The sequence below is a fragment of the Lepidochelys kempii genome, chromosome 7, assembly GCF_965140285.1.
Source record: "Lepidochelys kempii isolate rLepKem1 chromosome 7, rLepKem1.hap1, whole genome shotgun sequence".
NCBI lineage: Eukaryota > Metazoa > Chordata > Testudines > Cheloniidae > Lepidochelys > Lepidochelys kempii.
The window spans coordinates 109,563,965-109,580,035 of NC_136386.1; the positions used below are offsets into that span (position 1 = coordinate 109,563,965).

General features: G+C 39.6%; 1 protein-coding gene across 2 annotated transcripts in view; it reads left to right on the top strand.

Moving 5' to 3' along the window:
- The window catches only part of CACUL1 (CDK2 associated cullin domain 1), a 92,044-nt gene extending 80,866 nt beyond the window's left edge, over window positions 1-11,178 (top strand). For both annotated transcript variants that reach the window (XM_073354238.2, XM_073354239.2), the window contains 3 exons: window positions 808-946; window positions 6,404-6,447; window positions 7,550-11,178. In XM_073354238.2, the coding sequence (XP_073210339.1) occupies window positions 808-946; window positions 6,404-6,447; window positions 7,550-7,590 (224 nt within the window). In that variant the 3' untranslated portion in view covers window positions 7,591-11,178. The remainder of the gene's footprint in view (window positions 1-807; window positions 947-6,403; window positions 6,448-7,549) is intronic.
- The last annotated feature ends 4,893 nt before the right edge of the window (window positions 11,179-16,071 follow it).

Here is a 16,071-nt window from a genome sequence, read left to right on the forward strand (position 1 = left end):
ATCTTTGCTTTGTCACTTCTGAGAGTCTATGGAATCAGTCTGGAGGCATGGTTGCTTCAGTGAAGAGACCCTGTCTGTGGAGCTGCCTCCTGGAGGATGTATACCATTCTGACTTTGTATGCAGTGTAGTTGTTTAAAAGCTTGTCTCTTTCACTACCAGAAGCTGGTCCAATAAGACATTACCTTATCCACCTTGTCATTGGGTATCTGGCTGGTGAATCTTGCCCATATGCTCAGGGTTTAGCCTTCCTCTGTAGCATGGGGCACGGGTCACTTGCTGGAGGATTCTGTGCTCCTTGAAGTCTTTAAACCACGATTTGAGGACTTCAGTAGCTCAGACATAGGTGAGAGGTTTTTCGCAGGAGTGGGTGGGTGAGATTCTGTGGCCTGCGTTGTGCAGGAGGTCGGACTGGATGATCATAATGGTCCCTTCTGACCTTAATATCTATGAATCTATTCTGACTTAATAGCATTTTACACCCTCTTGCTCTGGTGTAAAGGATTACAGAAGGTACAGGGCAATGAAGTATAAGATTCGTACTGTTTACAGCAGTAAGTGTCTATCGTGCCATTGGCTCTTGATGGAGAAGCACTGACTCTTGGGCCAAAAATGTGTGAGACTTTAAGAATATCTAGTCTTTTAATTCAAGCTATTTAAACAATTTGTATTATTTTTTTAAAAACCTTCAGTCCTTCCTCAAAATAATCATTGCTAATTCTTAAAGAAAAAATTACCGCTCATAAGGTTTTTTTTTTTTTCTATTCTGCATGTTTCATCATTTTTTTTATTTTTCCCTTTTCACACAGAGTGGGTTCAGATGGCACCAGCTTTGTTTTCTAAATTCATCCCAAACATTCTCCCCCCTGCTGTGGAATCTGAGCTTCAGGAATATGCTGCTCAAGACCAGAAACTTCAAAGAGAGCTTATGCAGAATGGATTTACCAGGTAATAATTATTAGCCTTCAATGGCAGTTGCACACACTAGACAGCACTGATACTACTAAAATGCATATACTTCAAAAAACCCCATAAAAATGTAAATATTGTATTCAATAGAATATTAAATATTATTCTAAAGACTTGAACCAGAATGTTCAAATCTGGGTATTTAGGCACCTAAATCCATATTTAAGCACCTAACAATGTGGCCTGAGTTTTCAGACGTTCCGAGCACCCACAAATTCCATTGAAAGCAATAAGAAGTAATAGGTGATCAGCAGCTCTCAAATACTTTCCGATAAAATTGAGATGTTTCTGATTATTTTTATACCCTCGTGGTATTTTGATTTATTTATTAGTGGGTGGTCATCTTCACTGTCAGTTCCCATTCAGCATTGTCCTTTGAACATAGCTTTTCCCTAAAGTAGTAAAAGGACACCATCAGTTTGAATTTTTGTTAGTTTTTAAAAATGCGCTGGGGTCTGCTGTGCTCCTCTTCTCCTCCCACTCCAGTCCGTGCTCTCACATCTTACCGGCCGATTGTCTTTCAGTGAACTTGGCAGGCTGCAGCACGTGACTGCCACTGCTGCCTCTCCTGACCCCCTCTGCAGGAGCCAGAAACGCTAAGGTTAGGCTGAGGAAGTTAGCAAGCCCAGATCCTTTCAGAGGAGCATCTCTCCAGAGTAGAGCAGCTAGTGCATGAGGCAGGAAGTGAAAGTGACCCTCAACAAAGCATTGAAACTGATAATACACAAAGTACTATCAAATGCACAAAGTAAACAAACTGAGTAAAAGAGAATTTTATTTTTCTCTAAATGTTAATTATCCTAATCTTAGTGGCTGCTTATAGCAATAGTGCATATACAATATTCTCACAGAAATGGGAATTTATAGATAGTCTTTCTTAAGGCCTTCAGTTTTCACTTAGATCAATATTATAATTATAATATTTCAGTTGATGATCAGTATTTCTGAGAAGCACATTCTTTTATCTCCTAACTAGAATAACATCATGTGTTGTATGTTGGCTGTCAGGAGACCTAGAACTGTGTTCTCTCCAATCATAAAGAATACACATAAAACAAAAGGTCAGGTCGGTCTTAACACATTGGTGTTGACCTTCAGATCGCCTTGTGATCTGTAGCTGAGCACGTCTGAGCTCCTTTGAAATATCCCCCAAGTGAGAGTTCCAGTTACTAAAGTAGAAAAGTTATTAGTAAATATTCTGCTGTTCAAAGCACCAGTGCTAAGGAATAATCATCTGCCTATCTTTTGACACAAAACCAGCACTCTGTATTTAATACTGGCTTCTATCAATGGGCAGCATCCTGGTGTTAAGATTAATGGGAGTAAGATCGGGTAATATTTTAAGTATTTCTTATGTGCCATTGCCTTGGTATTTAAGTGGTAATTTGAAGACTCGCATGTTTTCTACTGTGCTTGTATATATTGAATAGCCTAAGAAAAGGAGAGGGTGTTTATACTAACTTGGAAATTTAGTCAAGCCTTTTAAATTTTGACACACTCCATTTCAAAGACCATAGATAGAGCAGAATGTATTGAAGTTGTTTTTGAGAAAAATTGAAGTTATTAAAAGAAACCCCCTATTGGTCTCTTGAATTACAGTTTGTTCTCAGTTATGGGGTTGTTCTTTGGGAGTGGAGAAGCAGAGGGGAGATTGATATTGATCTTAGCAAAAGTTCTCGCTGCATTAAAACCCTCATTAAGAATGTGTGGTTTTAAAAAAAAAAAAAAAAAAAAAAAAAGAAAGATTAGAAAAGACTTTAAGGGCATTTAGCCACAAGATGACTTGAGATTTCTAAAGCATCATTTTTATCAGTAAACATATTTGAAATGATACAATTACATCTAATCACTTAAACCTGGAAATCTGATTATGAAATATGTCTATTTTTAATTGAGAAGTTAAACTATATTTCCTCAGAGACAATTCGTAAGCAAGCCTTGAGCTGAGCTTTTTAAACACTGGCAATATTCCAAGTGCTAATAAATTTGACCTGAAAGATCTTTTTCCATGATGCCATAGGTCAATAATTAATGATTCATAGTTTTATCGTAAAAGGTTTAACTCTTCCCATCGAACTATACTGACAGCACTTTGAGTGCAAGGAAAAACTGTGAAAACGTGTGTCCTGGTAGATAGCTATTTCAGCATCGTTTCTGACATCACCACTGCAACGCAGAGCCTTATTTAAAAACCTACATAAAAATTATTCAGATAAGCCAACCTTTCTTCTTATCTTATTGATTATTCATGTAAATCTGTGTTCCCAGAAAACTCTATATTTATTTTGTCAGAACAATTTGATAATTCTAGAGTGTATATTCAGTCTTGACTGCAGCAGTCTCTCTCTTTCTCTTTGATCCCCCAAATTGTCACTTTCCAATCCCCTCCAAAAAATGCTGCAAATTTCACCTCTTCTCACCATGCCACTCTCCTCTTCCTATCCCTTCACTGGCTTCATCTCACCTTCCACATCAAATTTTAACTTCTTGTCTATGTTTTCAAGTCTCTTTTCTGTTCTACCCTACCTTCTCTCTTATTTTCTTCTCCTTTTTGCTCTTCCCAAGATTTTTTTTTGCTCTTCCCAACGTTCTCTCATTGTTCTGCTTTTTTTCCCTATGCTGCTCCTTTTCCTGGAATCTTTGCCTAGGGTGTGGACTGTAACCTCCATAGCCCTGATCCTTCACTGGGATTTACATGGGTGCAAGAAAATACCTTTATCTGTTTGTAAAGGACTTAAAAAATAACTTGTGGGGCCCTTGGGCTTTAATATCTTTGTCTTAGTTTTGTATCTGCATATGTGATGTTGGATAACAATTCTTGGGTACGTCTGTCCCGATGTTTTCTGTGAAATAAAAAAAAACGTACTTTGCTATCTACCAAATGCTACCTGTGCCGGGTGAGGGGGGACGACAACAATTCTTTGAATAAGGAATACCCACTATTTGGGTTTAGTCTTTGAAGGTGTTTATAGGATAACTCTAATATAATGTAACTGATTTTATTCTGTAAATATCAATATGCTATATGGAAAAAAGAAGGTAAGGTCTGATTTGGGCATTTGGAATAAACATATCTAATATGCATGTTGTGCTTGAAAGAGCAGTATTAGAATATACTATATATGCTTAGATATTGTTCTGATGGCAAGCATTGGGGTTAATTTACAAAAAAAAAATAAAAAAATTCTTCTTTCCATTTTTAGCATTTAAAAGAGCCCATCACTGGCTCTGAGTGCCCTAGCAGTAATTTAAATTCACTTTACTTAAAAATGATTGACAATAATACTAATGTTACTCAACAGTATATTACTAGTCCAAAGATATAAAAATAAAGGCCTCCAGTTTTACCATCTACATATAATCATTACCTTCCTAAGTGCTTGAGAGAGGCTTTGCAATATATGACTGGAAAGTTCCCCAATCTATACGCTAGCAGACTAGTGCGGGGGGGAAGTATGTTCAAGAGTTAAGGGGCCCTTGTGGGGAACAACCTACCCTCCATCTAGTATGGACCCCACAGCAAGTGCTTTGAACCACCAGGGGTCCTTGAAACATAGTTTGTCAATTTCTGTTTTGTACAAAAATAAATAATTGCCTGTTCCTAATGTTACTGACCACTGTAGCCCAGTTCCAATTCACGTTGTCTCTATACATTACCTTTGGTAATGGTTGTTATTTGGCATGGGAATAACCAGGGTCTTCTGCTGCCAAGTTTTGATGTTCTACAGTGCTTAAATAGAGCCAAGCATTGATGGCTGGTTCCTTTGAAGAGCAGTATTTGTGTCTGCCTGCAAACAGGCTAACTAACTTGTTCTTTCTCTCACAGTTCTGTGACCTCATAGGAGTATAGAGGCAAGAGGTCATACAGAAAGGGGGATGGTAGAACCTAGAACAAAAAAAGTGGATGATCCTCAAGAACTCTTTTGTGCAGCCTTTGGTCAAATGCACTATGAGAAACCACACACACTCAGAACTATATACTAAATTAAAAAAATCAAGTTGTATTAGGCTTTTATACTGAGAACTATAGGCTTTTATTCAATTAGCAATTGAAGCTGCAAAGTTCCATATTAGTTCCTCTCTAATTTAATTGTATATATGGCTTGCTTATGTAATTGACATTCATGCTGATGAAACAGTTGTTTTGCTAAATTAATTCTAGAGTTGCTAAAAATCAGCTGAGTCAAAAGAATGTACACTGGGATGGAGATAATTTCCTGCAATTAGACTAAGATTCTGGTGTGCTGTTTAGTACTTAAAATTACAGATTAACTCATTTATTAAATATAGATTAAAAAGCCATCAATTTTAGCAGCCTGATATATAAATGATGAAGTCAAAACAACATTCCTATTTCCCAAATGAGACTTTCTGTACAAGCAGCAGATTGTTGACATCTTCACTGCTCCACATATCACACCAAAATTAACCACAAGGAGACTGAACATTGAAGAACTAATTACATGACTGGCACCCCTCTAGAAAGTTTTCAGCAGTGATAATCAAATGACTAGTGCAACTGAAGGTGGTGGGGAAGTTACCTAATCACTCCGTGGTGATTTTTGCATTAATGACCTTAAACAAAGTGCACACCACAGGCCACTCTCAAAGAGGATGGATTTATTAAAGTGGTTCACTACTTCCTGTTGTGTCACATGAACGCTTGATCTGGATTGCCTGCTAGCAGAGAAGTGAGAGATTCTGGCTAGCATGAAGAAAATAAATAACATTGAGACATCTCTCTTGCCTCATAGTCAGCTATTGCCATCTAGCTTCAAATAAAACTACAAAGCAGCTCAGTTTTCTGTACATACTAGTCAAGAAAGTCAAAGGGGTGAAGAAATCCTAACCCTTTTGAAGTGAATGAGAGTTTTGCTGTTGACTTCAGTGGAGCCAGGATTTCACCCAGAATTCTTTTAAAAAAAAAAAATCCTCTGTTTAGAGGAATAGTATTTGGATTTAGTGGATCAGAAGAATAAGAAGATTTCGGCTACTGCTAAATCTAAAAATCTTTCAGATCTTCTAAAATAGCTTTATAAAACTGGTATAAGGAGTTTGTTTTAAGACAAATTGCTCAGCTATAGTCTGGTCTCAACTCATACATTAAATAGTTTCATTTAAATCCAGAGGGTGAGCTTTTTATTTATCATAAGAATTATTTTTAAAATCAATTTTAAAGAAAAGGATAGAGTAACTAAACTATATAATTGTCTGATTGCACTTTTTATTGTATGTGTATTGATTCTGCTGTGTTTTTTTCCCCAATCATATATTTCGACTGTTGTTGTCATTAGCATATTTGCATACTGTTTAATTTCTACTAAATGTCCCAGTATTTCTTTTACAAATTAAATATGATGACTTTGCTGTCATAGGTTTCCACACTGTTTTTTTGTTTGGTTCAATGACCATTCTTTTCTCCCCATTCTTTCCCAGAGGTGACCAGTCACGCAAGAGAGCTGGAGAAGAGTTAACTTATAGTAAGTAAGAATCCGCTATTGTTCATTGTTTAGTTTAAAAAAAAATAAAAAGAATAAAACTGTCTTTGATCTTCTGTGCTAGTTGGGTTATGGGTCTTTCAACCAGCAGGTGGAGACCATATCATTTTCTATGTATATAAAGGTGTAACTCTTCAGCAGGGGGAGGAATGATTCTTTTCCGAGTGGACTGCTTGAATACAGAGAAAAGGGTGGGTCTCTGAGGTCTGGGAGTGATCAGAACCTGCACTCCAATGTGTTGCTGTCTTCCACGTAACCACTGCTAATAGGACCAACTCTAACAAGGCCCCCAGTGTTGCCTCTGAGACAACAAGGTGTCCATGCAACTGTGGAGATGGGGGGCCAGATTCTCCACACAGTTACAGCCCTTTGCACCATTAAGCCCATGTAAAGAGGCCATAATTTGGCCAAAAAAATGACCAGCAGACAACTCTCTCTATTTATGCAAGTGTACCAGATCTGGGCCCTGTACCTGAGTTTCCCACCTTATTCCCTCCCCTGTATAAGGGATATATGAAAGGAAGGAGGGAGGAAATTGGAGCTCTGCTACAATTCTTTGCTGGCTACCCTATCCCAGAGGTACAAATTAGAGCTGCCCAACAGCTTGCTCTAACTTGTCAGGGCTGGAGCTGGTCAGCTGAATCAGGGATTGATAACTAGGTCTTTGGTGCCCTCACCTCAGTAGAGCTTTGGCACAGGAGAGAATCTAGTCCCATATCTTTTATGGTGAGATTTAAAAGCAAGGTCCTGATCACTTGACACTAAACATCCCCTGGATCTTTTGGTAACTATTAGTAGCATCAGCTCTCATTGAATTTTGACTGCATTCTCTCTACCCAATTTCTTCCAATAATATCAGTGGAATATGTCCTTCTTAATTTCCTTCTCTAGACTGATATGGAGCATTGCTCTGTGCTGCCATTCTTCTAGACAGAAGGGTGGTAGATGAAATGACTAAAGAGCTGGCGTATCAGATTCAGTTTGTACACAGTGCTTTAGGATCTGTCAGGATGAAAGGCGCTACAGAAGTGTAAGTTATTATAAGGATTTCTGATTAACCATGTCTCTTTTATGTATATTTCAGATGGCTCGTCAGCATGTGCAAGCTCCAGAGGGTACAGATAGTGAACATACCGGATGTGCTTTTATTCCTAGCCAGAACGACACTGGAGGAGCACAGATAATATCCAGCGCCTCAGCTGGGGTCTGCTGATATTCAGGAGCTCTGTCGCAAGCTATACCTGGAAGAGCAGTTTGGACTTTCTTCGTTATGTAATAAAATGTCAGTTGCTGCTACACTTGGGATAACTTTGAAAGACATGATGCTTCGGTTTGGTCTCTCAGCAAGTTCCTACTCTCTGATTCCGTGAGGAATGCGCCTTGAAAACCAGATAATTTCTAAGTGAAAATTGGCAGCCAAAATCAGCAGCTTCCTCCAAAAATGTTAAAATGGAAGAATCTTTTTTGCACTCTTGTTTTTTATTATGGACATTCTTTAAACTAATTAACACATCAGTGTATTAGTTTTAAAACTTCAAGGTATTTTCTGAAGCTTTTACTTAAATAATAAGAATAAAGATTTGTTACTTTGCAGTATTTATTATTCAGTACAAAGTGACAGCAGCTTTAAGAGTTGGTCCCTTCTAAATATAATTCTGACAATGAGGTTTTTGATTCCGAATTTGTTTCTTCCATTGGTTTTTTCCTTAATGTTTTTTGACTCTGTGCCTTCAGCTTGTGCACTTGGCAACTTTACAGACCATATTTGGTGAATGCAAAATGGGTTCTTAAGGGAAAGCTTGTGATGTTGTGAACAAATATGCTGCAAAGTCACAAGGTTCTCCTGCATTACTAGAATATGAATTTAGAAAGGAAGAAAACTTTTAACCTGACAGTGTCACTTATAGTGACTTGGCCTCCTTCCCACTTTTTGTTTTTCCTGTGTTTATTTAGTATTAATGCTGGGACCAATTCTTGTAGAAACATCCCTATGCCCCCTCCCTTTTCTGGTGACTTTGGTGGCCTCCATAGTAATTACAATAGATGAATGTGAACTCCAAAATGAATGCAATGCCATGTATTGTGTTGTGTGTTATTTTGGAAAGTTAGCTGAGAGTTGGATTATGAGCAAGATTCTCCAGTCTGTTGAATTATGCTATGGGCCACTCTGGCAGCAATGAGCAGACTTAAACCTGCCTTAGTTGGTCAGTGGATGACAGCACCCATGCAGGGCTGCCGGAGTGGCTCTCCCAGTGCTCCTCCTGGCTACCAGCATAGGGCGTGTGACTGGTGAAGAGGGATATGGCCCTGCAACCAAACAGCCAGAGTGTAAGATACACAGCATCGTTCAGGATCAGGGAGATACCATGTGTGCATATGTGCATGCATGCACCCTTCTAGACTTGTGCCAAGCTCAATTGGGCTGGTCCAGTAAATCTGGACCTGTAGTCTTAATTGTAATGGTTAGGAGATGAATTTCAGTTAGCAGTATGGGTAATCGAATCCAGTTAATTTAAAAAGGGAGAGAAATGTACTTGAAAAAGTAGCTTTGATTCCAGATTCCTTTTATCATCTTTAGTTAAGAAGAAAAAAACAAACAAACTAGTAATATCAAAAACCTTTCTGAGCTGAGGCACAAGTGTATCCACACTTCTGCCACACACAACTGTCCTACCTTTAGAGAAATTCTCTTAAGCTTGCATGAGTGGTCTATAGATTTCAGGAAGAAGCAAAATATACATGTGGCAGTGACAGAGAGTTCTTTTCCTTCCAACTTTGCTTTGTAAACAGACTCTATTCCCTTCATGTTTAAATTTACAGTGTCATAGATTCCAAGGCCAGAGGGGACTGTTGTGATCATCTAGTCTGACCTCCTGTATAAGACAGGCCATAGAACTTCCCCAAAATAATTCCCAGAGCATAGCTTTTAGAAAAACATCCAATCTTGATTTAAAAATTCAGAGATGGAGAATCCACCATGACCCTTGGTAAATTGTCCCAATACTTAGTTTCACTGTTAAAAATTTACTACTTATTTCCAGTCTGAATTTGTCTAGCTTCAACTTTCAGCCATTGGATGGTGGTGTACCTTTCTCTGCAAGATGAAAGAGCCCATATTTGTTCCCCATGTAGATACTCAGACTATAATCAAGTCATCCCTTGATCTTCCCTTTGTTAAGCTAAATAGTTATATCATTGTAAGGCATGTTTTCTAATCCTTTAATCGTTCCCGTGGCTCTTCTCTGAACCCCCTCCAATTTATCTATGTCCTTGAATTGCGGGCACCATAGCTGGACACAGTATTCCAGCAGCGGTCACAGCAGCGCCAAATACAAAGGTAAAATAACCTTTCTAGTTCTACTTGAGATTTATGCGTTCCAGGGTTTCATTAGCTCTTTTGGCCACAGTGTCACACTGGGAGCTCATGTTCAGCTGATTATCCACCATGACCCCCAAATCTTTTTCAGAATCACTGTTTCTCAGGATAGTCTCCCATCATGTAAGTATAGCCTACATGTTTACATTTAGCCATATTAAAACACACATTGTTTGCTTGCTCCCAGTTTACCAAGAGATCCAGATTACTCTGAATCAGTGATCAAAACCAAACCATCAAGGATAGGGTTTTCAAAAGCACTCAGCATTTGGTGTATCTCTGCTTCGACTGAAGTCAATAGGAGTTTTATCGTTGGAAGCAGAATTAGGCCAATGTTGATTGCTTTTGTAAATCCTACCTTGAATGAACACAGTGGAGAAAGTAACAAATGCTGATAGAGAATGGCTACTGATTTTAATTTTGCCACATTCCAAAATTTTATCAAAAACAGTTTAAAAAAAAATCAAATTTCAAAATTAAAACCATTTGACAGTGTCCTTAGTTGTACATTTACTCTGTATACGGTGACAGAAAATATTCTTGAATTAAGAATATACACATCAACTAGTTGATATACTACATCAGTTCCATTCTAGTTCATATGATAGTATGCAAGCTCTCAGCTTTATCATGCTGTTAAGGTTTTGCTCTTCTTTTTTTTTTTTTTTACAAAGGGTTTACTGATCTACAGTTTGTAAATAACTTGTAGGACTTAGGCCTCATATTTGAGGCAATGATTTTAATTTACTCCTTTATTGTTGCATTACACTTAGGACACAGACTTTTGAAACAATAATTCTATAAGAAGGTAAAATAAAACATTCCTCTTAGTGTGGACAATATTATATGCACTATAACAGTACTTGAATGCTTTTCACCGTGTGGCGTTCTCATTTGGCCAGCGGACATGAGAACTCTCCTTGTAAAGCATTGTATTATGTTGTAAATTGGCATTAAAATTTCTGTATGTTTTGGCATTATTAACCTAATGCTGAAGTATTGTTTATCTTGTCTTCTAGGGTTTTATCATTGTGAGCTGAGCATGAAATGGAGTATAGCATAATATGCTAAATTATTTTGTTTCTTTGTAAACTTGAATTTTACTTACAGTAAAACTAACTCAGCCAATTTGAGCATTGATACTGTAAAACCATGACTACAAGGCAGCATGGTCCTAGCTACACTAGTAACTCTAACCAAATAACTTTGTGGTAAATTTGCATCTGTTGCTTACCATGAGACTAAACAGTAAATTTGGTTATACATTGGGTGTCCTCTTCTATGTCTAAGTTCTCTAGGCAAACTTGCTATATTAAAGTATTTTTAGATGAATTTCATTTCTTGCTTCTGAAAGTTGAAATATTTATCTTACTTCTTTTGTGTTTGTAGGAAGTTCTTGACTAAACAATGTTTAGGGCAGTTTTCGACACAGAAATAGTCTGTGGTTCTGTATATGGCCCAGATTGTGCAGGTGCTGAGCACTCAACTCCTGTATAGACTTTGGACCTCACTCAACATCTTATGTAGACATTGTGAAAATGTAATGCAGCTAAATGGAAAAGGTGCAGAGAAGGGCAATGAAAACAATTAGGAGGATGGAACAGCTTCCATACCAGGAGAAAGAGAAAAGACTGGAACTATTCAGTTTAGAAAAGAGATGACTTTGGGGAGTATGATAGAGTTTATAAAATCATGGTGTGGAGAAAGGGACTATAAGAAGCAGCAGGCTTGCAACAAACAAAAGGAAGTACTTCACACAACGCACAGTCAACCTGTGGGCCTCATTTCCAGGGATGTTGCGAAGGCCAAAAGTATAACTGGATTCAAACAACAATTTAAGTTCTTGGAGGACAGGTCCATCAATGGCTATTAGCCAAGATGGTCAGGGATACAACTCCAGTTTCTAGGTGTCCCAAAACCTCCAATTGCCAGAAGTTGGGAGTGGGCAATGGGGTGGATCACTCATGACAGCCCTGGTATGTTCATTCCTTCTGAAGCATCTGGCACTAGTCCCTGTCAGAGACAGGATACTGGGCTACATGGATCATTAGTCTGACTCAGTATGGTTGTTCTTATGTAAATATTTGGGTCTTTCTCTCTGGGATAATTACTGGCCAGAAATACAGTCTGCCAGATTCATCCTTCAGTGGAGTCAACCAGGGTGCATTTAGCCCAGTATTTCCTTTTCACACACCAAATAGAAGGCCCAGTTTTACAAGGTGCGGAATGCCTCCATCTCCTTTTAACTTGACCAGGCATGATTCTTCATCATCTTTCATGTTGAGAACTCCCTGACCCCAAAACAAATATTTACTTCCGAATGATTGAAAAATGATTCTCATGTATTCTGTGAAATTTTTCTTTGGAAAGAATAGGTTTTATAGGACTGACCTAACTTAAGTACTTGCAAGTGCACCCCTCTCTTCAGGTCTGACTGACTTGTGCTTGGTGTAGACTGCAGTAAGGAGAAAGATAAACAGCTTTACATCACCTTTGCACTCCCCCAGTGCTTGGGGCTGGTTCAGCCCCCAGTGCAAGTTGTAGCCGTCTCAGGGTTGTTCAGATTTCCCAGCAGTGGCTCCCCAGAGTCCATAGGTTGTCCTGGAGCGCTGTGTTTTCCCTCCAACATCCTCCTGGCATGTTCCTTACACCAGGGGCTTGTGAGGATAACGGTATATTTGTCTTCACTGACACTATGCCACCTGGGCATTGCCTTATGCTAGGGGAGGGTGCCCTGTTGGTCACATAGGCCAGGTTTAAGACTGCTTTTACCCACTGGAATAGTGTGAAAACAGTCTTATTGGAGCTGAGGATCTGGCCCATTCTGTCAGTGTTTTTTGTAGGTGTGGCTCTGTTGCTGTGTCACTGGGTTTCTTTGTCGGTGTTTGATTCAAGTCTGTTGTCTTCTTTAGCTGCTGAGAGGGAACGGCTTCTCCTGAGCTGTATCCCCCGCCCTTCCAACCTCTGCTTTCTCAATGCTGCAAGAGAGAAGATAGTGTTGTGTCTCCTCTGAAAACTCATGGTATTTTTTTTCTACTATACCAGGCAATGAGGAAGGATTAAATTGATCTTGTCCAGATTTGAATTCATAGTTTGAGGGAATCTAGAAATTTCATAGTTGATGTAAAAAGAAAAAAGAGTACTAGTGGCACCTTAGAGATTAACCAATTTATTTGAGCATAAGCTTTTGTGATGCATCCGATGAAGTGAGCTGTAGCTCACGAAAGCTTATGCTCAAATAAATTGGTTAGTCTCTAAGGTGCCACTAGTACTCTCTTTTTGCGAATACAGACTAACACGGCTGCTACTCTGAAACATAGCTGATGTGTAAACCATTGAGCCATCCCTCCTGGCTCTTCTTCCATCCATCTTTGGAATCCTGGTGGCTAACCCCCTGGTTCTGAGCTCCTGCTAAAGGATTTTAATTAGCATAACATTGGAAATGTTGAATCCTGTAATGATGGGATAAAAATGGTGGCAGCTACTTCCTCTCTAGTATTGTTTTGAACTTGTTGCTTGTAGACACAGATTATGTAATTTAGGTGAGGTGACTTGTGGGGGAATTTTGCCAGAAGTTCCTCCAATCTCTGTTAACAGACAAATGGTAATTTAATTGATAACATTGCAATCTCTCTCTGCATGCTATCAACAGGAGAGCTGCTGTTTGCACAAAGGGAACAACTCAAAATTGAAATGCACCAAATATTTAGTTGGCGTTATCTGAGTTGAGGACTTAGTGATGTGGGCTGCACAAGGGAGTAAGGAGGAATAAGAACCTCCCTTAACCCCCTGCTTCTGCCACCAGGCCTTGGATCTGGCCACACAGGAGTAAATAGAAATGCTGTGTGCCTGTTTACGACAGACCTGGAGCAGGTGAGAAAGGAAGGATGGGGAACAGGTGGACACTTGGTTTCAACCCTCCACCCCCACCCCTGACACACACTCACTGGCCAAAGTGAGGAAGAAGCAGAAGAGGGATTATGACTCGGGGGTATCTCTGAGGCACAGTGCTTTCCAGAGCTTCCCTACAGGGTTGGGGGTACAGTGTACACATCATCCCTTGCTCAGGTTTGTGCCTAAGGGCACAATCTAGCCCTTAGTAGCTGTTATTTAATGGTATTGTCCATGCTGTACATCTGAGGTCTGGTGAAGTTTGGAGGACCTATGTGTGTGGGGGTCCTATACACCACTCCGTTCTAAATGGCTACCCAGACACTCCTTGTGAAAAATGGTTCTGCCCGAGTTCCTTGTTATACTTCCCTAATCCTTTAACGCTGTTGTTTAGCTTTTGAACCCTTCCCTCATGCGAACACATTTCTCTCAAATCTCCTTTCAGACACCTTCAGTCATTTCAAAGCTGCCTCTCTTCCCAGCAAGAATAAGCTGAAGTCTTTCCTCATAATTTACAATCACTCTATCTGGTAACACTGAGCCGCATCATGCCCGGTGCAATCCTCTCTCGGTGACATGATGGCCAGCACTGAACACAGTACTCTAGTTAGAGTTAAGAAATTAATTTATTTCTTGGGATTACTCTGGGCTCATCCCTATAGAATCTCTGCCCCTTATAGTGTCTGTATAACTGTAACACCTTTATTTTCTTCTCTTCCCCTGCTAATAAGTTGTCGTCCCCCCCACCCGCTCCCCCTCAATGTTCTGGAGGATTGTTCTATTTAGCACATTTGGGCACTTTCCTCTCTGCTGCGCAGGAGGGAGCAAAAACACTGAAATTCAGCAGAAAAAGGAGTAGACAGGAAATGCAGCCACGCAACACGGCTCTCTCCTTAGATTTCTTCTATGCCTATAATGCAGAGTATATGGGCAGCTGGAGGGAGCAGTTGCCCTGAATGGCATAATCTTCTCTGACCTAAAAAGTGACTGGCTGCCCTGAACCAGCCATGCCCTCAGTATTCTGAGAGAGGAGCTAGATGGTACGTAGGAGGTTGGTTTTGCTTTTCTGGAGCTCGATCCTGCTCCATGTAAAGTCAATAGCACCAATTCCATTGACTTCAGTGGTGCAGCATCTAGCCAGCGACTGGAGATCCCCAAGGTTTGGGTATTGTGTTCCTGTGGATAGCCATCCAATGGGAACATTTGTAGGCCCTGCCTGTACTTCCTACCCTGCTTTGCTAAGGGGAGCTTGAGGTAGAACTTGCAAGGCATGACCTCTCTTCCTGTGCAGGAAGAGGAGGATGTGTGTTTTTTGGGTCCTTCTTCAGGACTAACTTGATTTATGTTGAGTCTCCACTGAAATGCATTTCCCATCTGCTGCGTGTGCAATCCAGCTCCTTTTAGAAACTGTCTGTATTGTTCCTCCACTATCTTTGCCTCTGCACACCTGAAGATACTGTTTAATTCTTTTGTCTGAATCACATGGGTAAGTATAGGAGGTGAATGTGTGTTTAATTAACATTTTGAGATGTCTCTTAGCCCTTTTATTGTTGCAGTTGCTATTATGGGGGACCAGTGCTCTTATGCTGGCAGCTTTCCAGTCTCCTGGAATCTGTCTCACTTAAGATTTCATAATCCTGCTTATTAATTTCCTTTAAAACATAAGAATCTACAATTTCTGGTGCTTAAACTATTTATAATGTACACAATCTTATAGTATTTGTTCACTCAATTACAGCTCTTCAGAGAGCTTTCTAAGAATCAGAGAAGCAACTGCAAAGCACACAGCTTGCTACTTCATGGCCACTGAGAGTTACAGGGAATATTGTGTTGAACACACGCAGTTATATTTATGATGACCTCTACATTGAAAATGCATTCACCACAGATTTCTGTGCTCGGTGTACCTATTAATTAGTTTTATGCGGTAGGGGTGGTCGAGGGAACATTAAGCACAAAAAATAAGTTAGAGCTTTATTAATATTATTTTCCTAAATTATTTTCTATTTGTGTTACAGTGGTGCCTAAGGGCACAGCCATAGTTTGGGGCCTACTTGTGACTGACACTGTATAAACCCATAAGAGATGGTCCCCGCCCTGAAAAGCTTCCAATCTAAAATAGCCAAAGACTGGAAAAGAATCAGAGGAAACAGAGGCAATTTACCTAAGATCACACAACAAGCCTGCAGCCAACTTGGGAATAGAACCCCAGTCTCCTGACTGTCACTCAAGTTTCCTACCTGTGCAGCCATGTGAGTCGACATTTTCAAAGGGGACTAGTGATTTTTGGGTGCTCAATCTGAGACAACATGAAGGGCCTGACTTTCAAAGAATAGGTG